The 25,494-nt window shown below is 44.9% G+C and overlaps 2 protein-coding genes across 10 annotated transcripts in view; both read left to right on the forward strand.

Annotated features, from left to right (window-relative positions):
* Nucleotides 1-8,752, forward strand: part of grid2ipb (glutamate receptor, ionotropic, delta 2 (Grid2) interacting protein, b) — a 75,401-nt gene extending 66,649 nt beyond the window's left edge. For all 4 annotated transcript variants that reach the window (XM_078417888.1, XM_078417889.1, XM_078417891.1 and 1 more), the window contains 2 exons: nt 708-872; nt 4,308-8,752. In XM_078417888.1, coding sequence (XP_078274014.1) covers nt 708-872; nt 4,308-4,379 — 237 coding nt within the window. In that variant the 3' untranslated portion in view covers nt 4,380-8,752. The remainder of the gene's footprint in view (nt 1-707; nt 873-4,307) is intronic.
* Nucleotides 8,753-17,603: 8,851 nt separating this feature from the next.
* Nucleotides 17,604-25,494, forward strand: part of LOC144603979 (sodium/myo-inositol cotransporter 2-like) — a 38,439-nt gene continuing 30,548 nt past the window's right edge. The window contains exons 1-4 of one of the 6 annotated variants that reach the window (XM_078417893.1): nt 17,604-17,838; nt 18,026-18,209; nt 19,849-19,920; nt 20,007-20,111. In XM_078417893.1, coding sequence (XP_078274019.1) covers nt 17,723-17,838; nt 18,026-18,209; nt 19,849-19,920; nt 20,007-20,111 — 477 coding nt within the window. In that variant the 5' untranslated portion in view covers nt 17,604-17,722. Of the gene's footprint in view, nt 17,895-18,025; nt 18,210-19,848; nt 19,921-20,006; nt 20,112-25,494 lie in introns of all 6 variants that reach the window. The other 5 variants (XM_078417892.1, XM_078417895.1, XM_078417894.1 and 2 more) reach the window with 5 other exon arrangements.

Raw genomic sequence — 25,494 nt, forward strand, 5'->3', positions numbered from 1 at the left:
GTGTCCAGCAGCAGAAAGACCCTGGAGTGTGATCCTCCACCACAGAGCTTTTGTATTGGCTACACCAAACTTAAGCCAAACCTCAGCGCATAGTCCTGTAGCCTGGAATGGGCCAGTCAATAACATTCCCTTACGGACACCTCGTTCTGCTCAGAGACCAACAGATTCCTGGCAGACCAAAGAGCATCTTTCATGAATTGATGGTTTACCACCAGCTGTTGATGTCCGTCTCCGAGTCTGTCTCAGGGAACAGCCCATAATTCAAAGAGTACTCTGTTATGCAGTTGGTCAGAATGAACCATGACCAGAACCTTTGCATCCTTTTCCAGACCCTCTTCACAAATTTACACTCTGTGAAGAACAGGGCAGCTGTGCAAAGGACAGTGTTCATTGGGAGTAAGACTCACACTGTGCAGAAACAATCTGACTGGGAGGGCCCATCTCACTGCCAGCTATTTCTAATTGCACTTCAATAGAGTGGTTGCTGGAATATTCCAGTGGTTGAAATATTCACATTTAGTCCAGACTGAGTAAGGACAGCAGACATCCTCCTGAAGGATACTAGTGAATCAGATGGGTTTTTACCACAGTCAGGTAGTTGTTTGGTTATTATTACTAGTCATTAAAGAATGTGCTACCTTGCAGTTGGCTGTGGGATGGATTGGGTCAATTTTATAACATTGTTACCTTCTTAACCAGAGTGCCAGGCATTCCTGGGAGATGCCCAACCCCTCATTGCCTCCCTCGACTCCCTGCAGAATCGAGCCATCGAGGAGTTCAATAATGTCTCAACATTTTTTGGGGAAGATTCAAAGGCGACCACAACAGAAGCTTTCTTTGGTATATTTGCAGAATTTATCACAAAGTTTGAGGTGAGGTTTGGCATTATATCAAACATTTCCAAAATGTCTTAACCGAATATAATCGTACTTGTTTATTCCTATAAAACGGCAACAATTTTCATCCTCTTTACAATTTTATGAACATGGCAGTAGGTGGTGCTTGTTTTGAAGAGGATGTGGGGTTCGAAGCTCAGGTCATAGTCAAATAAGGTACTCTTTCTGAACCTAATGTAATAAAAAAAGAACTGCAGATGCTGATTTATACCAAGGATAGACACAGAATGCTGGAGTAACTCAGTGGATCAGGCACCATCTCTGGAGAAAATGGATAGGTAACGTTTCAGGTTGGCACCCTTCTTCAGACTAATTGACCCAGTCCACCCCACAGCCAACTGCCTGGTTCAGTCGCAGAGAATGTGCCTGGCTGGTGAAGAGAATGTAAAACTTATGGTGGCAATCAGTTTTAAAAAGCTTTGGCTGGCAGAGGCATTAAAAAAGAAGTATGTTGAGAGAGAATTTGGAATTGTAGTGGTGAATTGTAGTGGTGAAATTGAGAATTTGGAAGTGGTGGTGAATATGCTGGAGTCCATGATAAAAGATGGAAAAGCAGAGCACTTGGAGAAGTGAGACAAGAGTTTTTAATTGTCATAGTCATTGGAAAAGAACAAGAAATTCTTACTTGTTGCCACTTAACAGGTACATTTACACAATAGCACACAAAAAAAGCAGGTTGGCACAGCTGGTGGAGCTGCTGCCTCACAGCATCAGAGACCTGAGTTTGATCCTGACATCTGGTGCTGCATGGAGTTTGCATGTTCTCCCTGTGGCTACGTGGGTTTCTTCCAGGTGCTCCGGTTTCCTGTCACATCACAAAGACCTGTGAGTTTGTAGGTTAATTGGCCTCTATAAATTGCCCCTAGTATGTAGGGAGTCAATGCGAAACTGGGATAACAACCAGTGTGAATGGGTGATTGATGGTTGGCATGGTCACGGTCCACTGAAGGGCCTATTTCCATGTTATATCTTTCAATCAGTCAATATAATAATCGATAATACAATAAATTAATATAATAATGCAAAACTGAAATCCGTAGTGCAACCAAAGACACAGTCCACAGAAGATTATAGTTGCTGAGGTAGTGGTTATTGTTGTGCATACAGTTGTGCAGTGTTCAAGAGCCTGCTGGTATTTGGGAAGAAGCTAGTTCCTGAACTCCTGAACTAGCTCCTAAGGGACCGTATTAGGAACCTGGAGCGGCAGATTGATGACCTCCGTCTGGTCAGGGAGAGTGAGGAGGTTATAGATAGGAGTTACAGAGAGGTGGTCACTCCAAGACCACGGGAGGTAGACAAGTGGGTCACGGTTAGGGGGGGCAAGGAGCAGGGACTAGGGAGTACCCCGGTGGCTGTACCCCTTGGAAATAAGTACTCCTGTTTAAGTACTGTTGGGGGGGAACAGCCTACCTGGGGGCAGCGACGGTGCCCGGGCCTCTGGCAAGGAGTCCGGCCCTGTTGCTCAGAAGGGTAGGGAAAGGAAGAGGAGAGCGATAGTAATAGGGGACTCTATAGTGAGGGGGTCAGATAGGCGTTTCTGTGGACGCAGTCGGGAGACCCGGATGGTGGTTTGCCTCCCTGGTGCCGGTGTCCGGGATGTGTCTGAGCGTGTCCAGGATATCCTGAAAGGGGAGGGAGAGGAGCCAGAGGTCGTGGTACATATAGGTACCAACAATATAGGTAGGATAAGGGAAGAGGTCCTGAAAGGAGAATTTAGGGGGCTAGGAAGAGAGTTAAAAAAAAGGACTTCCAAAGCAATAATCTCAGGCTTACTGCCTGTGCCACGCGATAGTGAGAATAGGAATGGAGTGAGGTGGAGGATAAATACGTGGCTGAGGAACTGGTGCAGGGAGCAGGGTTTCAAGTTTCTGGATCATTGGGACCTCTTCTGGGGGAAGTATGACCTGTACAAAAAGGACGGGTTGCATCTGAACCTGAGGGGAACCAATATCCTGGCGGGGAGATTTGCTAAGGTAATTGCAGAGATTTTAAACTAGTACGGTTGGGGGGAGGGACTCAAACACAGATAGCTAATAGGCAGTGTGTGAGGCAGGAGGCAGAAAAGGGAAACACTCAGACCCAATATGTAGGAGAGAAAGAAGGGAAAAGAAATAAACTGAGAATAAGAAATGATGGGTCCTTTAAATGTGTATATTTGAATGCTAGGAGCATTGTAAGAAAGGTGGATGAGCTTAGAGCCTGGATTGACATCTGGAAGTATGATGTTGTGGCGATCAGTGAAACATGGTTGCAGGAAGGTTGCGATTGGCAATGAAATATTCCAGGATTTCATTGTTTCAGATGTGATAGAATCGGAGGGGCAAGAGGTGGGGGCTGAAGAAGGGTCTCGACCCCGAAACGTCACCCATTCCTTCTCTCCCGAGATGCTGCCTGACCTGCTGAGTTACTCCAGCATTTTGTGAATAAATACCTTCGATTAAATATATTCAAACAGGAGTTGGATAGTTTTCCAAGGGCTAAGGATATGTGGAGAAAGCTGGAACGGGGTATGAAATTTGGATAATATATTGAATGACAGAGAAGGCTTGAATGGCCAAATTGTACGACTGCTTCTATTTTTCTATTGTCAACCAACAATGTGAAGGCCATGAGGACTCAAGAAATGTGGTGGAGAGCTAAAATGTTCTTATATATGCAAGTTCTTGTAAATTGATGATGGAGATAGGATAGTTGTGGGAATGTGGGAATTATTTCCCAAAGTTTTCTGTTGAATTTAAAGGAGAGTTGAGATTCATAATAAGATAACAGCATCAAAATAATGGTATTTAGCAATAGAAAAACCAATACAGATGATCTTCTATTCAAGGTATATAGATTAGATACTGAGTCAGAAAGCATGGGAATTAATGTAATGAGATCATCACGGACAATTGGAAAGGAGGATGGACATAGAGATTGTTTCATGAGAGCGAATGCTTTCTCAAATATCAATTTCCAATGGGTGCGTATACTCTGCTGATAGAGGGATTTGTTCACACTAGCACTCCTCTCTTTGTCCAGTAGAGTTGCACATTGGGCCTCAATGTTAATTAGTTTTTGGTTAATGAAATGAAGGATTGTATTGAGTCCCATTGTGGGGCTTTGGCCCTGTGGATTGGGCAGATCCAAAGGTTTGAGACTGTCTGAAGATTACACCCAGTACAGTTTATCTTGCTGGTGTTAAACATTTCACTTCACTTTTTTACAGCAAAACTTAATTCCATTAATCACAATCCTCTAGTTCAGGCAGCTGGGTGACATAGAATGGACAGCCCAAGTATAACACCAGCTAACACAGGCAACATGTTGAATAGTTATTCCTGTTGTAAGCCAAATAAAATTAAAAGGTTTATGTGCTGTTGATATAATCATGATGTTTACTTAACCCTTTTGATGTTTTGTCCATTACAGAAGGCTTATAATGAGATTCGGGACTCTGTGAAACTGCAGAACCTGAAGGTGGTGTCCCCACTTGCCTGGTGACCTGAATGATGCTTCTCCATTTCCAGCACAGTTTTGTTACAAAAAGTGCAATGTTACTTGATAGATTAATATGATGGACAATCCCAGCAATGGAATCTCCCTGTGTAATGACAGCGCTTGCTAAAGGAATGCCCAATTGGAAGCAGCATCACCAACATCAACCAGATAACAGCATACCATCAGAGCTTGATGAAATCAACACATGATGGCTGCCTGTCACGTGGCTGTCCCCTACTCGTAGAGTGCAAATTCGTTTGGCACTTAAGTAAAAGCAGAAACTAAAATCAACTGCTGAACTTGCAGCCAAGGCTGTTTCCTCAGTAGGATGTTAATTATCAGTTTCCCTTCCTTTGATGAACCTGATTCCACTGCTGAGGAGCAGTGCAAGTACTGTCTTTTCCTTCCCTGCTCTCCTTACTTTATGCTCCCTTCACTCTCCCTTCACTCTTCCAATGCCCTAAAACTGAAAACTTTATCCAGTGCCTCACATTGTTCACTGCTTTCGTTGTTAGTAACTCTTCAATCCCACATCTTAAACAACTAATGGAACAGAAACTACAGAAACAACACCAGAGCATCAGAATCTCAGTGAAGTTCAGGACAAGCTGGTCCAGGTTATAATAGTGGGCATGGTTGAACTTGGAGCAGGTAGGCAAAAGTCAATAAGCCCACTTGAACCAGTGGATAAGGAGAGTAGCCAGGCCTGTGTATGTGCAGACAGGAACCAAGCCATTGCTTGCCTTCATCGGCCTGGGCCTTGGAGTATAAGAGTTGAGATGTCATGTTCCAGCTTCATGCCACCATGTTAATAGTTGTATGGTTGACGATTGAATTCTGCTTTCAACTCTGAAGCACTTGTGCTTTGATTCTGGGCATGTGCCCAGGCGCCTGTTGGACCTGTCCTCTGCCCTGCATTGAATTAGTTGGTCAGATGTTCACAGAGCAGGAGGATATGTTTGCAGCCCCTGGACAGGGGATGGAAATATTCAGTTATAGGTCCTGCTGTCAGCCAGTAACATCACCTCTAAGAAAGTCCAGATATTGTGTGATAAGCTCATGTTCCCTCTGATCAAACAGCCTGTCACCATGCATTGTCAATGCTTCCACAATGGAATGAAGGGAAACTGGGGAGTGAACCTGGAACTAAAACTGGAGATTCTGGGTGATTGGGAAGCCCATCAGTTACTGACGGCCAGAGCTGTGATCACTGGGCCCGCTGTTCGTGACACACATGAGGCAGTATGGCACCAAGCACTCCTAGAATTTACTCCCAAATATTTTTATTTTACATCTTATTACCACATCTTTGTTGAGTGAGGAGTTAGGATATACAGCATACAAGTAGGGCATTCAGCCAAACAGTCCATACTAACATTTAAGATCCACTCGTGCCTCCTGCCTTACCTCATCTACCTCCATCACTTTACCCCTCCATTCCTTTCTCCCACACAGCTTCCCCAGCCACTTCTTCAATGTGCCTGCACTGTTTGCTTTAACAATCTATATGGGAGTGAGTTTCACTTCTTTGCTTTGGATAAACAATTTTCTGAATTTCTTGGACGACCAATATATTGGCCTCTAAATCTTCTCTTCCTCACAAGTGCAAATATTCTCTTTGTCAACGCTTTCATCATTCTCAAGATCTCTATTGGGTTATCACCAGCTTAATTTTTCAAGTAAAATGAAATCCAATCTGTTCATCCGTACTTCAAATGTATAATGCTTGTGAATCCTTCTGCACACTCTTGAGACCCACTGCATCATCAAATGGTAAATTGAACTATACGTGGTACATCTTGGTTTTCTTTATTTAAGCCTTGCTAACCTGTGATCTGACCTCCAGTGACAGGTGTCCGATATCACTTTGTTCTATGACTGAAGCTAGACTATTATCTTTCAAGTTATAAGGGACATTTCATCCAACCAAAATGCACTACCTTGCATTTACCTGTGTCATACTTCATTTACCAATTACTTGCTCCTCCTGCGGGTGCATTAATGTCCTCCTGTAATTCAGAGCAGTCCTCAGGGTGTTAACTGCCCCTCTAGTTTGCATTGCTTGTAAATAGAGAAATTGATCCCAGGGTATAAAGTGTTAATATAAGTTGTGAATAGTTGAGGTCCCACACTGATTCTTGTGAAGCATTAGTGCTCGCCTTATCATATCATATCATATATATACAGCCGGAAACAGGCCTTTTCGGCCCTCCAAGTCCGTGCCGCCCAGCGATCCCCGCACATTAACACTATCCTACACCCACTAGGGACAATTTTTACATTTACCCAGCCAATTAACCTACATACCTGTATGTCTTTGGAGTGTGGGAGGAAACCGAAGATCTCGGAGAAAACCCACGCAGGTCACGGGGAGAACGTACAAACTCCTTACAGTGCAGCACCCGTTGTCAGGATCGAACCTGAGTCTCCGGCGCTGCATTCGCTGTAAAGCAGCAACTCTACCGCTGCGCTACCGTACCATCCATGCCGGATGGCTACCTTTACACCACTCTCTGCTTTCTGACTTGCACCCCCTCAAGCAATGCTTGTCCCCTGACTGCATTTTCTGACCTTATTCATTAATCTGTTCGGAGGTACTGCTATGAAGTAATTTTCAAAGCCAACATACATATTCTACTGCAGTACTATTATCAACACTGTCTGTATTAATGTTATGACTAAACATTTTTATTATTACTTGTAGAATCTCCAGTCATTCAGTTTATTAAAGTTGAGTCACAATGAATCCAACTCCTTACCATTCTATTCCTTTCTCATATTTGAACATGATGAACATCCACATATAACTTTGGAACAGGGGAGGGGAGGGGAGGGGAGGCGAGTTGAGTCGAGTCGAGTCGAGTCGGTCCACCCCACGACAGAAGGGGAAGGAGTTGTACAGTTTTATAACCGCAGGGAAGAAGGATCTCCTGTGGCGTTCTTTACTGCATCTTGGTGGGATCAGTCTGTTGCTGAAGGTACTCTTCAGGTTGACTAGTGTTCATGGACAGGGTGAGTTGTATTGTCCAAGATGCTCTGCAGTTTGAGGACCATCCTCCCCTCCAAGACCACTTCCCATGACTCCAAATCTGCCCTCAGGACGGTGCTAGCCTTGATTCCTTCTCTGGCAGCGCATTCCAGGCACTATCATTCTCTGTTTAAAATACGTCCCAGAGGAGGTTTACCAGAATGCTGTCTGGATTAGAGAGTTTCAGCTACAAGGTTGGATAAACTTGAATTATTTTCTCTCGAATGTCGGAGGTTGAGGGGAGATTTGATAGAAATATATAAAATTAAGAGAGGCATAGATAGGGTAGACAGAACCCTTTTCTCAGGCTGGCCATGTCCAACATTAGAGGGCATAGATATAAAGTGAGATGGGGAAGGTTTAATTGAGATGTGCAGGGCAGGTTTTTTAAAGAAAGAGTGGTGGGTGGCTGGAACACATTTCCAGGGGTGGTGGCAGTTACGAAAATGGTGTTTAAGAGGCTTTTAGATAGGCACATGTAAGTGCAAGGAATGGCGCAAGTGGAAGGATATGGTTCATGTGCAGCCTAATGACATCAGTTTAAATTGGCATGATGTTCAGCACAAACATTGTGAGCTGAAGGGCCTGTTGCACTGTTTTATGTACTATGTTTTATGGGCCTCTAAAGTGGATGTGCACAGGCAATTCATCTGTGATGAATTAAGCTACTTAACTCTCTCACCTGTGTTGGTACAGGTCTGAGCTTGAACCTGTTACCCATGCAGTGCATTTATTCTGTAACCTTTCTATAAGGAGGCATTGTGCTGCCAACACATTGATGAACCATAATAAACTGATCCACAAAGCATAAGCAAGGTATATATCTGAGGATTCAAATGCTACACTGTTTAACCTCTGTAGGAACTAGCTCTGAGCACCATTTGTTGTTTCACTTTGGCTCTGCCAGAGTTTCGGCAAGTTAAGAAAGGCAGCATTGTATTGAAGCTCTTCCTGCTTCATTCCTTCTGCTGTGGCAAATAGAGTCATAGTTATACAGCGTGGAGACAGGTCCTTCGGCCCAAACTTGTCCACACTGGACAACACACCTTAATATATGGCTCAATGTCTTAAATTTTGTATTATCTAGTGCACCCACTGGATACTAAGTAAATTACCCCACCTGGAAACTGGATACAGTCTGACTGGGGAATGTGAGACTTGGGTAAAGTGGCAGAAGGATGAAGGAGACCAAACATCTGATTCCCTTGGGCAGTCAAGTTCTGATTAGAACTGATCTAACCACTCTGTGATTTCCTGCTGGATATCAGATCTGTGTCTTCTGACTAAATATGTTTATTCCGTTGTTAATAAAACTGTTGCTGCTGGAGACTGGGTTCATGCTTATTGATGCGCAGAACGAGTCTAATTTTTCACTTTGTATTGTACTTGTTAATAATTAAAGCTGGCAATAAAAGTTAGTCGGAATCTCTGTCTTTGAAATTTACACTGTAATCTGGTGACATCCTCAACACAGCAACGTGTGTCCTCATGGTTCTGACCGAAGGCCAGGGTTGGATTTAGAGCAGATGCAGAATGTGAGGAATCCAAGCTTCTGACTTCTTTTGAAAGTTACAGCCCTAGAGGTGGGATACACGCAAACAATCAAAGTGGAACGATAAAATAAAACTGAAGTGTTTGTCAAGCGGGACTGTAGCTCTAAAATGTACAAATGGTCTGCATTGGGGGGACGTAAAGAGGAAACCCAAATGTAGGAGAAAAAATGGGCAAATTATCACTGAGAAAGAGATGACAATTCTAATTATTGTGCCTTTGGTGATATAAAAATCATGGATAAAACCACTTTCTCTCGGTTCTACTGGTACATTTCTTCATAGAATTTTGCTTTCCTCGTCATTGAAAAAAGCCAGAAATTGTATTTTCCATATTATTGTTAAAATGATAAAGCAGCAAAGTTTAAAAATATGAATATTAAATTTTGTCAACAAGTGGAGTTAATGGGTATGTGAAAAAAATGCAGGTTCAGTTTAAGGAGTTGGCTGAAATTTCACTGAAAGGCAAATGCTGAAGGGGATAAATTGCCCACTTTTGTTCCTGTATTAATATAAGATGCAAGTCTGTCCTGAGGAAGCAACTGCTGGCGACTCGATTCCTCCTGTTTGACAAACTGAGCAGAACATATCAAATTCTCCAAAATTTCTGCTTTGCAGTATCAAATGCTGCACCAGCACTGAAGAATTAGGTTAGTGTAAAAGCTAGAGAAGTATTGTATGAATCTATCCTGTCTGTGTCGAAAATCTGGAAGTAAGTGACCAACTAATGAAAGAAAGGGTTAGAAAATTGCCTAAAAGGTTGACGGCTGAAGAGCCTAAGTCAGTAACCATTGGAGCTGCAGATTCCTGATCCAACATTACTGCAAGCAGCAAGGTGGAAAATTGAACCTACATTCAGTGCCGGTAAGGTTTTACCTTTTACTCTTAAAAAAATATTTGTTTATTGACGGTGGAAGGAAAGATATTTGGTCGGTCTGGGGTTCTGAAAGTAGAAAGTCATTTAATAAGCTCCAGAAAAGCATCAAAACACAATCGTTGGCAAACCTGCAAGCAATGTGGTACTGCCCACTCATCTCATCAGTTAATGTTGCTTGTTTAAAATAGTAAATGTGTAACTAATTTTGGTAGTTTTGAGTGTGAATCTCATGGTTTGTGTGGAAAATAAATGCTTATTTTCCAAAGGCTGGTGCTGCACTCCTTTCACTAACTGTGTATTGAGCCATTTCACAATTGGACTTTGAACAGTGAAGATTTTGTGGGACCGAATCCCATTTTAAATGACAAAGAACCCAGTTTGTACCAGCTTCTAAGCCAGCTCATGAGACAATAAATACATTGAAATCCCAAGGACTTTCTCAGTTGCCTCTGCACACATCAAGGTTTGTTCTTAATAGATCAAAACATGAAATCTCGATGTCTGTGCAGCCATGCAAGCACTCTGTTTTATTGTAGTAACCAAGTTGTGTGGTGTAAATCAAAATATGCCTTCCACTGGAATTGTCCAAAAGTACTCCATGATGTTCTTATAACATTCCTTATCAGGCATAGTTAGATGACTATCTCCTGTCACAGGGTTACAGTGCTATAAACGTACATAGATAATTGCATTTAGTTGTGGCAACAGGACAAATATGATAAGAGTGTTTCGCGCAGTAATGTAGAGAGTCTGTAGTTCAGCTGAATCATTGAAACTATCTGAAAAGCTTGTGCACAAATATCTCAGTTGTAAATTTTATATTGTAGGATTACAAATAAATTATACTCAGCAACTGGTTAGATGCATATCCTTCCATGGGGCATAGTGCCCAGAGAAAGCCCAATTTTACTTGCGGAATTCATGCTGAGCTCAGAGAGGTTAATAGGCCAGGATTGGAAGTGCTGAGGGAGTGGGGTGAAGCAGAGATGTGCTGGAGAAATCCAGCTGAAAGTGCTAATTTGAGTCTGTTTTAATGAGGGTTGTTGCATTCCCTGAGGGTAGTGGGACTTCATGAGTGGGCATGAGTGCACATTTTGTCTTGGAAAATGAGGCTGGGCAAGTGTTGAAGTGTCACTGCAGGAGCTTTTTGGGACCAGTGACCATCATTCTATTAGTTTCAATATGGTTAAGGAAAAAGTTATGACTTGTTAAGGTCCTAAACTTTGGAAAGGATAATTTTGATGACATCAGATAATAACTTTCAAATGTTGTTTAGGAGAGGTTGTTTGAAGGTAAAGAGATGTGAAGCAAGTAGAAAGCTTTTAAAGATGAGATAAGAAGAGTTCAGGAACTCTTCTTATCTCACTTTTAAAAGTTCCTCAGTCAGCGATCTGGAGGTGGATAAATTCCCGAGGGCCTCACCTTCTGTATTCCAGAAGGGCAACACTGACAAGATTAAGGAACCTTGATTAACAAGAGATATTTGTCTGGTATTTGTAGCTGGGATCAAGTGAATCCTCTGAGGAATCTGAAGGAGGAAGTTAATAGGGCAAAAAGGGCCAAAAGGGGCCAAGGGATATCCATGGCAGATAAGGTAAATGAGAATCCTGAGAGATTCTTTATATATTTTAAGAGCAAAAACATAATTGAAAAAAAGTGTTGGCGGTCTTGAGGTAGATAAATCCTTGTGGGCCTCAGCATGTGTATTCTAGAATGTTGCGGGAACAGAAGATTGCTGAGCCCCTGGCAGAGATTGCTGCAACTTTTAGTCATAGGTGAGGTTCCGGAGGATTGAACGAAAACTCAGTGTTGTGCCCTTGTTTTAGAAAGGCAGCAGTGTAAACCAGAGATCTACATGCTTTGTCTGTTTTTCACGATAAGAGTGTCTAAAACTAGAGGGCATAGGTTTAGGTAAGAGGGAGGAATAGGGGATTCGAGGGGTCAATTGTTCACACAAAGAGTAGTTGGCAGAGGAGGTGATGAACGTGGGAATAGTAACTACATTTAAGAAGCATTTTTCAGGTATTTGAATGAGCAGGGCACATAAGGTTACGGAATTAATGCAGGATATTGGGATTTGTGGAGATAAGCATCATAGTATGCATTGATATGGTGCGACGAAGGGCTTGATTCAATGCCGTGCAACTCTGCAGCTGAAAGAACGCAGACCTCAACACAAACTCTATGTCCTGCGTTTCCTCTGTGTCCTGTAGTTTTGCTGTCATTCTTCGTCCCAGAAGGAACAAGATATAGTTCCTCTGGACCTTACCTTTCATCCCACTGGCCTCTGCATCCTTCAACATTTCCACCACCTTCAATGTGATATTCCTTCACCAGTCATATTCCTATGCCCACTCCTTTCAACCTTCTGCAGAGACTGGTTCCTCTGCACCTGCTTGGTCACTCATCCATTCCCACACAAGCCTACTGATACTTTCCTCCAACCGCAGATGATTTGGACTTTAGAGATACAGCGTGGAACAGGCCTTTTGGCCTACCTAGACCATGACCAGCGATTACCCCATACATTAACTCTATCCTACACACTAGGGACAATTTTACAATTTTTACCAAAGGCAATCAACCTACAAACCTGTACATCTTTGGAGTGTGGGAGTAAATGGGAACATCCAGAGAAAACCTACGTGGTCTCAAGAATAATTTACAAACTCCAGACAGACAGTACCTGGAGCCGGTATTGAACCCGAGTCTCTGGCACTATAAGGCAGCAACTCTACTGCTGCACCACTGTGCTGCACCTCAAGAGATGTAACACATGTCCTTATATCTTCTCCCTCACCTCCATCCAGGGACCCCAGCTGTCTTTCTAGGGAGACAGATGATCATGTGCACCTCTCTAACCTCACCTACTACATTTGCTGTTCAGGTGTGGCCTCTTTTACATCGGTGAGGCCAAGGCTAGACTTGGCGACTGTTTTGCTGAACATTTGCGCTCACTTCACCAAGGCCAGCTGAATCTCCCCATTGCTAACCATTTTAACTCTACCTCCCATTCCCATACTGACCTTTCTGTTCTGTTCTCCATTGCCAGAGTGAGGCCACACGCAAACTAGAGGAACAGCACCTCATATTCTACTTGGGTAGATTACAACCTAATTGTATGAACATTGAATTCTCCAATTTTAGATCACTAACCTACAAATAAACTCTCCTCCTTCTTACCTGATTCCTGCCCCCACCTCTCTTCCCTGTGTCCCACCTAGATTTATATCCATATCTCCTCTTTACCCTCCCTCTGTCCCCTTCCTCTGGATTCATAAATTACGCTTCTTTATCCTTATCTTGCACTTTTTCTCTTTTATCTCTGGCCTTTGTCCAACCATCTGCCAATCAGAAACCTCCTCACTTGTATCCACCAATCACTTGCCAGATTTTGTCTTCCCCCCCACCCTTTCTTCCAGCCCCCCCCCCCCCCCCACCTCCCCACCATAATCTGTCTGAAGAATCATCCCAACCCAAAACGCTCCTTATCCATGTTCTCCAGAGATGCTGCCTGACCCGTTGAGTTACTCCGGCACTATGTGTATTTTTAAAGTTGGTTCCCAGGAGGATGCTGAGCTGAGGAGACTTCACTCGCACCACCCAACCCACCCCCTTCCCCCCCAACCTCTGCTTAGGCCATTCTGCTTGACATTCCAGCTGGCCTGCGCACTCTACATTAAGACCACCAACATTATGGAGTTGTGTTGGTGTGGAAAGCCAAAGTTATTGGAATATGATGATGCTGGAGAATCCGGGAGAATGGAACTGAGCCCTTACATGAAGAAGGTTTAGAGGAGGGAATCTCTTGGCTCGGAATAGGTATTAGTCACAACAGTATTTCCACAAAATCTCCACATTAGAGGAACCAGGTACAAACCGATGACTGTTTTGCAGTTTTCATTAGAATGTGTCAGGAGCTGTTGGAGCTGAAACGTTATCTGTTTCTTCCTCCACAGGTGCTTCCTGACATGTTGGGTGTTTGTAGCATTCTCTGCCTTCACTCTACACATTGCAGGCCAACATTGCTTTGCTCTCATATGTTTTAACTAAATGCTGAATACATCCTCTATCAGTTCCCCATTCCAGGACAAATTGGCACTCTGCGCTGGGCTGCCCTAAACTACAGTAAAAATCAGCTACCATGCCTTTGTTTTTGGTTCAGTTGCTAGGTGACCAACCTATGCTGTTTTGTGTGCTGCCTCTGACCTAACTTTGAATCAGCTTCTGATCACCAGCTCTGTTCTTTTGACCAAAAGACCGATTCAACCAGTTCTTCAGCTGTGCCCAAGGTTTGGTTCTGGACATCGGTTTTATGACTTCGGATGAGGTAATTCCTCCACTACCTTTTAGTTTTATAGGAATTTTTGATTTGCTCCATTCTACTCTTTTCTCAGTCCTGCCTCTGACACTTCTCACTAGCCATCCCTCAAACTCCACAGAAATATCTCCACTGGAGGCCCTCTAAATCCACCCATGGACTTTGTGTGCTGGACCTGATAGGCTCCAGACTTTGTGCTAACCCACACATGTTCCTTTTATCAACTGTTCTCCAACCTAGGATCTCAGAAGTAGAACCTCAAATGGAACTCCATTGTACCTTCCCTTCTTTGTACTGCATTCATTTTGTGGTTATTAGTATCTTTTGGTTGCTGCTCAACTCACACACACATCACTTTTCATTTCTTTGACCTCAGTTGCATCTTTTTGTTGTTTCTCCCTCATTCCAGTCCTCTCAGGCAGCTCGACCTCTAACCTCCAGCAAAACCCTTTTGTCTTCTGTCAAGTTGTCAACGTTGTACTTCAAAAAGAAGATACAGTTTGTGGGTGGGGCTGATGAGCAACAGTAGGATGGGTGGCTGATGGTCAGGACTGGGATGGGTGGGGCTGGGGTGGGTGGACTGATGGACAATGTTGGGATGGGTGGGGCTGGAGTGTCATAGGGTGTCATAGAGTTATGCAGCATGGAAACAGGCCCTTCAACCCAACTTGCCCACGCTGACCAAGATGCCCCATCTACATTGGTTCCATCTGCCTGCATTTGGTCCATATCCTAAAACTATCCTATCCATGCATCTGTCTAAATATGTTTTAATGTTTTGATAAAACCTTCCTCAAATACATCTTCTGGCAGCTTGTTCCAGATACCTACCACCCATTGTATAAAAATGTGGTCCTCCGGTCCTCCGGACCTCTGGTTCTTGATTTACTTACTCTAGGTAATGAATTCATTTACCCTATCTATTTTTCTCATGATCTTTTACACCTCTACAAGATCACCTCTCATCCTCTTGCACTCCGCGGAATAAAGTCCATGCCTGCTCAACTTCTCCCTATAGCTCAGGCCCTCGGGTCCAGAGTACAGGGACAAACCATCAGTTATGTAATTTCTTCTTAATCAATAAAACAACACCCCCTCCTTTTTTACCCCCACCTCCTGTAGCATCTGTAACCTGGAACATTAAGCTGACAAAGGTAGACACAAAATGCTGGAGTAACTCAGCGGGACAGGCAGCATCTCTGGAGAGAAGGAATGGGTGACGTTTCGGGTCAAAACCCTTCTTCAGACCGCTATCACAGCCACATTAGGCTGTCATCCAGTCTCTCTCTTAACCAGGTTTCTGTAATGGCTATATAGTCACAGTTATGCATGCCCAACCACGTCCTGAGTTCATCTGCCTCACCCATCAAGCCTCTTGCATTAAAATAAGTGCAGTTCAAACTAACAGTGCTTCCTCATTCCCTGTCATGCTCTTGCCTATTCTGCCCACTGAACTTTCTTTCATCACCTTTTGACTTCCAGCCTCGCACCTGCTTTGGTCCTACATAGGATAATTTAGTTTAAATCCACCTGTGTAGCACTAGCAAACCTACCTGCCAGGATATTGAAGATAGACACAAAAAGCTGGAATAACACAGCAAGTCAGGTAGCATCTCTGGAGAGAATGAATGGGTGACATTTTGGGTCAAGATCCTTCTTCAGAGGATATTGGTTCCCCTCTAGTTCAGGTGCAACCCATCCCTCTCGAACAAGTCATCTTTGCCCCAGAAGAGATTCCCAAAGGTCCAGAAATCTGAATTCCTGTCCCCTGCATCTGCATTTTCATCTGCCCTATCTTCATGTTCCGACCCTCACGTGGTACTGGAAATAAGCCAGAGTTCACAACGTTGGAAGTCTTGCTGTTTAGCCTTTTCCCAACTTGCTATTTTCATATTGCAGCACTCCTAACTAAAGGGTCACTCGGGTGAGCCATGCTCCTGGAGTATCCTGGCAAGCTATGCGCTGGGAGTATCCTGGCCAGCCACACCGCGGACCGAGGACTCGCTCACAGAGGATGGAGGAGTCACCCGTAGACCCAGCCCCTCCTCCCCTTCTTCCCTGCTTTCCCCTGTTATCCCTTTTTAATTGAGACAATCTTGTCTAGGAACCCACCTCCTGCTCACATTCTCCTAAACCCACTAAACTACCAACCACTCAGATTCTCTACCCAGCTCCCCAACTATGCTAATTGTTATTAATTGTTCTCTTTCCTCGGCATTCTAATCTGCCATTACTACCCCTCTGCATTACTACCCCTCTCCCCTGCATCCTTGCCAGCCTTGAATCTCTCAAACCACATTTCACCATAGAAACAATGTCTTTAGTAACACCCCATGCGATTGTAATGCCTTGAGTTCCTTAGCTGCCCCACTATCTTTGACACAGAGAGATGCACTAGCCTCCTCCAGCTTTCTCCACCATCAGTCACTTTGTGGATCTGCAGTGGTCAGAGGCTATAAATCACTTGCACTGGCTTTTCCTACCATGGCCATTATGTCATGTGTCTAACAAGGATTTATCCGTGCCTTCTCACCTATAGACACTTCCTTGACAAAGTAGTGTGTCAGCAGGATTACTCTCTGGGTGCGCTCCACAACATCCAGCTCGTCACCCCTCTCCTGCTCACCCTTCCACTCTCTCTGACCTCCATCCTGTCCAACATACTACAATGGATGACAAGCATTTCAACCACAAATTGGTTAAGCAGATATATAAAAGATGGTTTTAGGGTAACTGTGGGACCCCTAGACAGTGAGATTAGGGAATTAATATCTGGAAGTAAGGAAAAACAAGCAAGTTAAAGCAAAACTTGGCTCTTCCTGGCAAAGCAGTGCAAATATTTGACAGATGGGGTAGTTTCAAACATAATGGATGAGTCACATCAAATGGTTCATCTCCCTGTGTACGAAGTATGACTCCAACCATCCTGTGATGCTATTTCTCTGCGATGCCATTCAGTTCGGTGTTACCAGGGGTCCTTGAAGCCTCAATGTTTCCAGTGTTTTATGTTTATATTTCAGGTTTCTAGTATCAGTAAGTTCTTTTTTCAATTCATGATCAAGCTTCATTGAGTCTAAGTCAATGAGGACACATGCAGTCCAAAGGTTGACGAAAGTGGGGCCGCAATCACATTGAGCAACCTTTTGGTCACTTTCCATTTACTGCCATTAGCAGAGGAAATGTTTCAGAGAAACATATGCACAATGTTCAGATAAAGTTCTAGCTGCTGGCAAAGTCCGATTGGTTGCTGAGACTCTGAGAACTCCACTCATCCTTTAATGGGTTGTTAACTGTGTGCGACCATGGACCCCCTAATGTGAGCCTGAGAGACAGGAAGCCGGGGTTAAACACTGTGGAACTGAAGGCTAACATGAATTGCAGCAGGCAGGAAAATTCTGCAAGTTACTGTTTGGCTGGAAGATAAGGAGAAACTGTAAAAGAGCTCCAAAGTTCAATTATCTTTTATACCTATTGATGCACTAGTAAGCTATGTATAAAGTAAACAAACTTTAACCGCGAGTGAATTTCTTTCTTTACTTAATAACAGAAAAGATTGGAATTTGATCTTTCATGGGTATAGAAGAGCAAATTCTTCTGTTGCTTGTTAGTGTCAAAACAGCTCCCCATGGGGACAGGAAGATTTGTCATCCACTTCATGCAGTAACTCAACGTATACTAATAGCAAGGTAGTATAGCTCAGCACCCCTGCGTGATTTCCCTCTTAAAAATAACTTTACACCAGGTAAAAAGCAAGGTTCAGCAAGCAGTGACACAGCATGGCTTGCACAAGTTATAAGGTGTTTTCTTTGATTTATTGACAGACAATTGTGATCATTTCACTCAATAATAAAACTCATTTGATTCGCTTTTCAGCTCTGATCGAAGGGAAGTTATGGCGACAAGGCCGTGGAGGGATGGAACCGTGGTAAATGCAATGAGCAGCCCAACCACCACGGTGGACCCTGGGCAAGCTGGGCCGAAAGACCAGCTGCTGGAAGTGGCTGACATTGTGGTTCTGGTTGTGTATTTGTTATTTGTCTTGGCTGTCGGACTCTGGGTAAGTGCCCATCACTGAAGCCAGCTTTCACTGGGAGCAGGAATGGGGACATGGATGACAGGTGCATTGAGTAGGGTAAGGAGGAGCATAGGCAGTGACATGGCAAGCTGAGGAGGTTGCTGGCCTGGACCAGGTACATAACCAGGAGTCCACCTGTCCCCAGCTCAGCAGGGTGAAGAGATGGGGGAGGGATCTGTATAACAGCAGTCCCCTAAGAGGCCACGGGTGCAGTTTCATCAACCTCAAGAGGTCACTGTGTCTCCTCCCACCACAGACTCTCCGACACCAGGCTCACCTGGGCCCAACAGGCAGCTGTCCCAGATGAAAGCTTCAGTCGGCCCAGGCTGCATCTGGAGCAGTGCATCCAGGGCAAGAGGTTCTCATGGCCCATGGACTGAGAGTGGAAGGAAGCAGGTCAAGTGCAGACACACAGCAGGCATTGCCCGTGATGGTTTGGTGTAAGGCTCGGGGCACCCCCACTGCTGACTTCACCTGCTGCTCTCTGGGTGGGTGCTTACCCAGCAGGTAGAAGAACCAGCCTTTCAACCCCCCAGAGTGACCACCTCCCTCTTCAGCACTGTGGGAGGTGCTACTCCCAGTGATCATCTGGGAAATCCCCATCCAGATACTTCCTCCCTTTGCCACTCTTTGGGCTCTCGTGCTCCTCTTACTGACTCACTACTCATGTCCCTCCCTCAGTGGCTTCTCCCTCTGGAGCTCCTGCCTTTGCCTCTCCACTCTTTAGACCTCCCAGCACTGGGGCTCCTCTCTCTGGAGCTCCTCCCTAAGGAGCCTTTCCTTCGTACCTCCCTTTGGACTGTGCCACTGGCCGCAATTCCCTGGATTGTACACTGGTGAGGTTTAGCTACCGGGCAAACCCAGAACTGACAGAGGCACCGGAGCTGTTGTTCTCCTGTTAGGTTATAAGTGCTGACAGCTGTTTAAGATTACATTTGGATGAGGAAGCAGGATCTCAAGGGTAGTCACTTCCCTGCTGGCCCCCAGCCCCAGAATCGCCCTGTCCAGACAAACTGAAGATTCTTGGCAGCCTGCTCTCCCCAAGTATGAATGGAACAGAAATATGGCAATGACCATGAGAACAATTTCTGATGACCCACTCCACCTCCCACCTGGCCACAGCTGCCGGGGGAACCTTGACTATGAGCACACAGGTACCCAGGCCAAAGTAAATGTGTATGGTCCCTGAATCCTACACTCAACAGCATGTGCTATGAAACTCACAAGCAAATGGGCCTATTCTCTAGGTAGTGGTTTCTAATGAAGGGTAGGTTCATGACCAAAAGATAAGGGCATCAGCAAGCGCTTGTGAAACAGAGTCTGAGGCAACGCTGGATGAAGTGGATTTGGCCACACGTTTCAAAGGAAGTTGAAAGCACCTGCACCTGAAGGTAAAGGGCTTTAGGTACCGAGGACACACCAGAAGGGCATTACAAACATGCCAGGGATGATCCTTTGGATGAACATGTCTGGGCCAGAATGTCTTTGAATTTTCCTTCGGGCTTTGATGTGGCAAGGAACCTGCACAAATCACTGGCAAGTTGTGAGAGCCAGTCGAAGGTGAAGGGGAATATGTGGATCAATTTGTGACTGTGATCTTACTATCCTATCTCTCTATTAGTCTATGTACAAGACAAAGAGAAACACAGTGAAGGGCTACTTTCTAGCTGGGAAGGACATGGTGTGGTGGCCGGTGAGTATGGTGGTCTGTAACTTTATTGAATGACCGTAGGTTATTATGATGCTGCGGGCTCTAAAACTGATGTCTCTTCCAACTAGATTGGAGCCTCACTCTTTGCCAGTAATGTGGGAAGTGGACATTTCATTGGATTAGCTGGCACAGGTGCTGCCTCTGGGATTGCCGTCAGCGCGTACGAGCTCAACGTGAGTTCCACTCTCACATTTTCTCTCGATGTGCGTCAGTGATGGTGGATCAGCTCACTGCGATTCTTCCTTCTTTCTCCAGGTTATTGTCATTGGAGACAAAAACAGAAAATGCTGGAAAAACCAAGCCGGCCAGGAGAAAGATAGAGTTTAAACTTTGAGGTCAATGGCTGTTAATCAGAAATGGAAAGTTGAGAAAATAAGTGTGTTTTAAGTTGCAGAGAAGAGGAGTGGGGCAGAGAAATCCAGAGTGTTGTGGATAAAGTGCACACAAAACCTGTCAAGGTAACACTCTTACCTCTCCACAGAGGTGGCTTTACATTTCATGTCTTGACTGCCAGTTTGCACTTACTTTTTATGACACAGAAGCAGATCACTAGGTCCATTAGGTATATGCCATTTTCCAGCAGAGCGTTCCTCATCAATCCTAATCTCTCACTTATTTGCTGTTAACTCACCCTCTCTCTCTCACGTGCTCAACTCCTCATGGAGTCTCCAGCCATTCATAGCTAAAGTGGGGGAGGAAATAGGAGCACCTGTGGAAAACCACACGTCATAGGTAGAACAAGCGACCTCCACAAAGACACCATCTGAGATTGGGATCGAACCTGGAACTCTTTGAGTCATGAGGCAGCTGCTCTACCCTTGCTCTCACAGGCTGCCTTATTTACTGGCCACCACATCATGTCCTTCCCAGCTAGAAAATACCCGCTGAGATTAATAATTGTTACTTTGACTCTTTTGGTCGCCCCTTTATCGCAGACACTTGCTATAATCTCTCCTCTCCTCACTGCACCTTAAAACTGTGGTGTATTTACCATTTGAGTTTTTGTGTTTTGGCAGCTGAGCCTTGCCGTAGTTCCGGGTATAAAGCATTGTGGGATACCTGTATTAGCACTCTGGTGGTGTTGAAGTAAAGCGGCCATATGTTGTATGCTAACCCGTCTCACTCGTCGATTCTTATCATAATACACCACAGTTAAAGTTGGCGACGAGGATAAAACAAGCAGAAAATGCCTATCATAGGTTCCATAGGGGAGTTTGCCCCGAAGACGGAGTCTTGGTCGGCGTATGTGGAACGTTTAGAGCAGTTTTTTGAGGCTAACGACATTGCAGAGGAGAAGCAAGTGGCTACTCTGTTAAGTGTGATGGGAGCATCTACATATGGTCTGTTAAGGAACCTGGTGCAGCCGCTGAAGTCAAAAGATAAGTCCTACGGCGACATTGTGAACATTTTAAAGACTCATTTTGAACCCAAGCCATTGCTTATTGCGGAGAGATTCCGCTTTAACCGATGCAACCAGCGGGCGGAGGAGTCTGTGACCAGTTACGTTGCGGAGCTGAAACAGTGTGCAGTTAACTGTGAGTTTGGAGCGACGTTGAACGAGACGCTTCGTGACCGTTTTGTCAGTGGGATTTTTAACGAGGCAAGCCAGCGCCGGCTGTTGTCAGAGTCCAACCTGACTTTTGCACGGGCATTTGAAGTCGCCCTCAGCATGGAGACTGTGGAGAGAGACACGCAGCAGCTGCGGGGACACGAGGCGCGTCCGAACCAAGTGCATAAAGTGGATGTGCACACGGCTAAGCAAACGGGGAGGAACTGCCATAGATGTAACGGCAAAAATCACAGCCCACAGGTGTGTCGCTTTAAAGACGCAAAGTGTTACAACTGTGGTAAAACCGGGCATATTAAAAGAGCATGCAGAGGAAAAGTGGCGGCGGCACCGACACAGAGCAGATATAAACGACAGACTGATAAAAACACAAAGTATGTGGAGGCAGAAGAAATAGTGTTGCCCATATTTTCATTAGTAAATGGCAAAAACTGTAAACAAGGCATGTTTTGTGGTTAATGGCAAAGAAGTCAAACTAGAAATTGACACCGGAGCTGCCGTGAGCATCATCTCAGAGGAGCTGTTTCAGACCACCTTTTTAAAGCAACCACTAGGGCTTGCTGAAGTCACACTGAAGACATACACAGGGGAGGTTATTCCTGTATTGGGACAGTTTGAAGCCACTGTCAGCTATGAGAGTCAGAGTGAGCAGCTACCAATGATTGTGGTAAAGGGAGCAGGACCAGCTTTGTGTGGAAGGAACTGGTTAAAAAAGCTCACCTTAAACTGGAAAGAAATTAAACATGCCAGTGACAAGTCTCATCAGGAAGACCTAAAGCATATTAAGGAAATGCCTCACCTGACATCAATACAGGATGTACTGGAGTTACACTCTGAAGTGTTTAAAGATGAACTTGGCATTCTGCGTGATGTCAAAGCAACAATTCTGGTGGAACCAGGGGCCCGCCCAAAGTTTTGCAAAAGCCGCCCACTGCCATTTGCCATGAAAGCACGGGTGGAGGCTGAATTGGACCAACTGGAAAAGGCCAACATAATTACTCCAGTCAAACATAGTGAATGGGCAGCACCCGTTGTTCCTGTTGAAAAAAAGGACCATACCATTCGTCTGTGTGGAGATTACAAACTCACTGTAAACCAAGCTGCCACCACAGAGACTTATCCCTTGCCACGGATAGAGGAGCTGATGGCAACCCTCAGTGGAGGAACAGTGTTTTCAAAGATCGACCTCGCCTCAGCGTACCAGCAGGTACTTCTGGAGGATGAATCAAAAAAACTGTTGACCATTAACACACACCGAGGCTTATTTGTCTATAACAGACTGGCTTTTGGTGTGAGCGCAGCACCCTCCATTTTCCAAAGAATCATAGAGAACCTCATGAAAGATCTGGATGTAGTGGTGTATCTGGATGATCTCCTCGTCACAGGAAAAACTGAACAAGAGCATCTGCAAAACCTGCATAAAGTGCTACAGAGACTGCAGGAGAGCGGACTGAGAGTCAGGGAGTCAAAGTGTGAGTTTGGAAAGAAACAAATCGAATACTTGGGTCATGTGTTAAACAGCCAGGGCATCCAGCCGTCACCGGAGAAAGTCAGAGCAATAAAGGATGCACCAGCCCCCACCTGTGTGAAAGAGCTGAGAGCTTTCTTGGGACTAGTGAATTATTATGGACGGTTCATGCCCAACCAAAGCACTGTGCTTGCTTCCCTGTACAGGTTGCTGAAAGACCAGGTGTCGTGGGAGTGGAAAAGTCGAGAGCAGAAAGCTTTTGACAAGTGCAAATCGCTGCTCACATGTGACAAGATCCTGGTGCACTATGACCAAAAGCTTCCTCTCACTCTGGCTTGTGACTCCTCAGCGTATGGCATTGGAGCTGTCATACAACACAAAATGCCTACAGGGGAGGAGCGCCCCATCGCCTTCTCATCACGCACATTATCCCCTGCTGAGAAGAAATATTCTCAGATTGAGAAAGAGGGACTGGCGCTCATTTTTGGTGTAAAGAAGTTTCACCAGTACCTGTGGGGGAGGAAATTCAAACCCCTGCTAACACTATTTGGAGAACACAAAAGCCTGCCCACCATGGCTGCAGCTCGAATCCAAAGATGGGCAATGATTCTCTCTGCCTATGATTATCACATTGAGTACTGTGCTTCAGAGAAACATGGTAATGCAGATGGCCTCTCAAGAGTTCCGCTGCCTGACACAAACGACGCAGGGACCACAGCCGTCACTGACAGCGTATACACACTGTTAACTGAACATCTTGAGCAGGCTCCACTGAACGCAGACCAAGTGGCACGTGCAACACGCACAGACAACGTGTTGTCAAAGGTGCTGAAATTTGTCATGGACGGCTGGCCTGCTGAAGTGGATGAGACTCTGAAAGCTTTCCACACGCGTAGATGTGAACTTTCAGTAGAGCGAGGATGTGTCCTGTGGGGCACCAGAGCGGTGATTCCTGAAAAATTGAGAAAAACTGTGTTAAAGGAGCTGCATTCTGGCCATCCAGGAATTGTGAAAATGAAAGCACTAACATGCAAGTACGTATGGTGGCCTAAAGTTGATGCAGAGGTGGAGCAAGTTTGCAGAGCATGTGAGTCATGTCAATTGGAGCAGAGGATGCCTCGTCAGGTGCCTTTGCATCCATGGGAATTTCCTGGCCAGAGCTGGAAAAGACTACACATAGACCTTGCTGGTCCATTTTTGGGACACACTTTCATGTTGGTAGTGGATGCTTACTCCAAGTGGTTGGAGGTGTTTAAAATGTCTAGCATCACATCACAAGCCACTATCACATGACTGAGAAGACTGTTCGCAGCTTATGGATTGCTGGAGCACATTGTCACGGATAATGGAACGCAGTTCATGTCAGAGGAGTTTAAAAACTTCATGCAGCAGAATGGAATCCTTCATTCTACAAGTGCTTCTGGTCACCCTGCCTCGAATGGCCTGGCAGAACGGTACGTTCAGTCATTCAAGGGTGGAATGAAAAAGCTGACACACACCGCAATGGATGTGGAGGACAGGGTCTCCCTCTTTTTGATGCAGTATCGCACCACACCAAACTGCACTACTGGTCAGTCACCCGCTGACCTGTTTCTGAACAGACACGTGCGCACCCGTCTGGATTTCATCCGTCCGGACACAGCAGCCGCTGTTCGTAAAAAACAGTACAAGCAGAAGTTTCACCATGACCTCCGTGCAGCAGACAGGTGTTTCTCAGTGGCTGACCCAGTGTATTTATACAATACGGCTGGGGGAGGACGCAAATGGATTCCTGGAGTCATAGTGGAACAAACAGGACCGGTGTCTTACAAAGTACAAGGAGGAGACACCGACATCACCTACAGGAGACATGGAGATCAGCTGAGATTCAGAGTCATGGGAGATGGACTGGATCAGGACACTGAAAACACAACCACTGACACTTCTGCACCGAGCCAACCCGCACAGCCGGAGGACATGTCATCATGCAGCGAGCCAGGGACTGTGGACCGTACAGCTGCAGCTGCTGCGCCGCTGAGTCCATGCCGATCATCAAGGGTCCGGAAGCCTCCAGACCGCTATGTCCCTTAAGCTTCATTTAAAAAAAAAAAAAGGAAATGTTCGGCATGAAGGACTGTTTAGTTGTTTAAGTTGTTTTCATTAATATGAACACACAGATGGACTGAGACATGTTAAAACTACAAGAGGGTCTCTAGTGATAACAAGTAACTTTGCATAGAAGTAACGTTGAGAATGGTTATTGTCAGTAATAAGGCACTTGCTAATTTCAGTTATTTATGATTACCTTCATTTTAAAAAGGGGGTAATGTGGTGTATTTACCATTTGAGTTTTTGTGTTTTGGCAGCTGAGCCTTGCCGTAGTTCCGGGTATAAAGCATTGTGGGATACCTGTATTAGCACTCTGGTGGTGTTGAAGTAAAGCGGCCATATGTTGTATGCTAACCCGTCTCACTCATCGATTCTTATCATAATACACCACAAAAACAATGCTTGCTTTCTCACTTTTCCAATGTAGGTGAAG

The sequence above is a fragment of the Rhinoraja longicauda genome, chromosome 21, assembly GCF_053455715.1.
Source record: "Rhinoraja longicauda isolate Sanriku21f chromosome 21, sRhiLon1.1, whole genome shotgun sequence".
Classification (NCBI taxonomy): domain Eukaryota; kingdom Metazoa; phylum Chordata; class Chondrichthyes; order Rajiformes; family Arhynchobatidae; genus Rhinoraja; species Rhinoraja longicauda.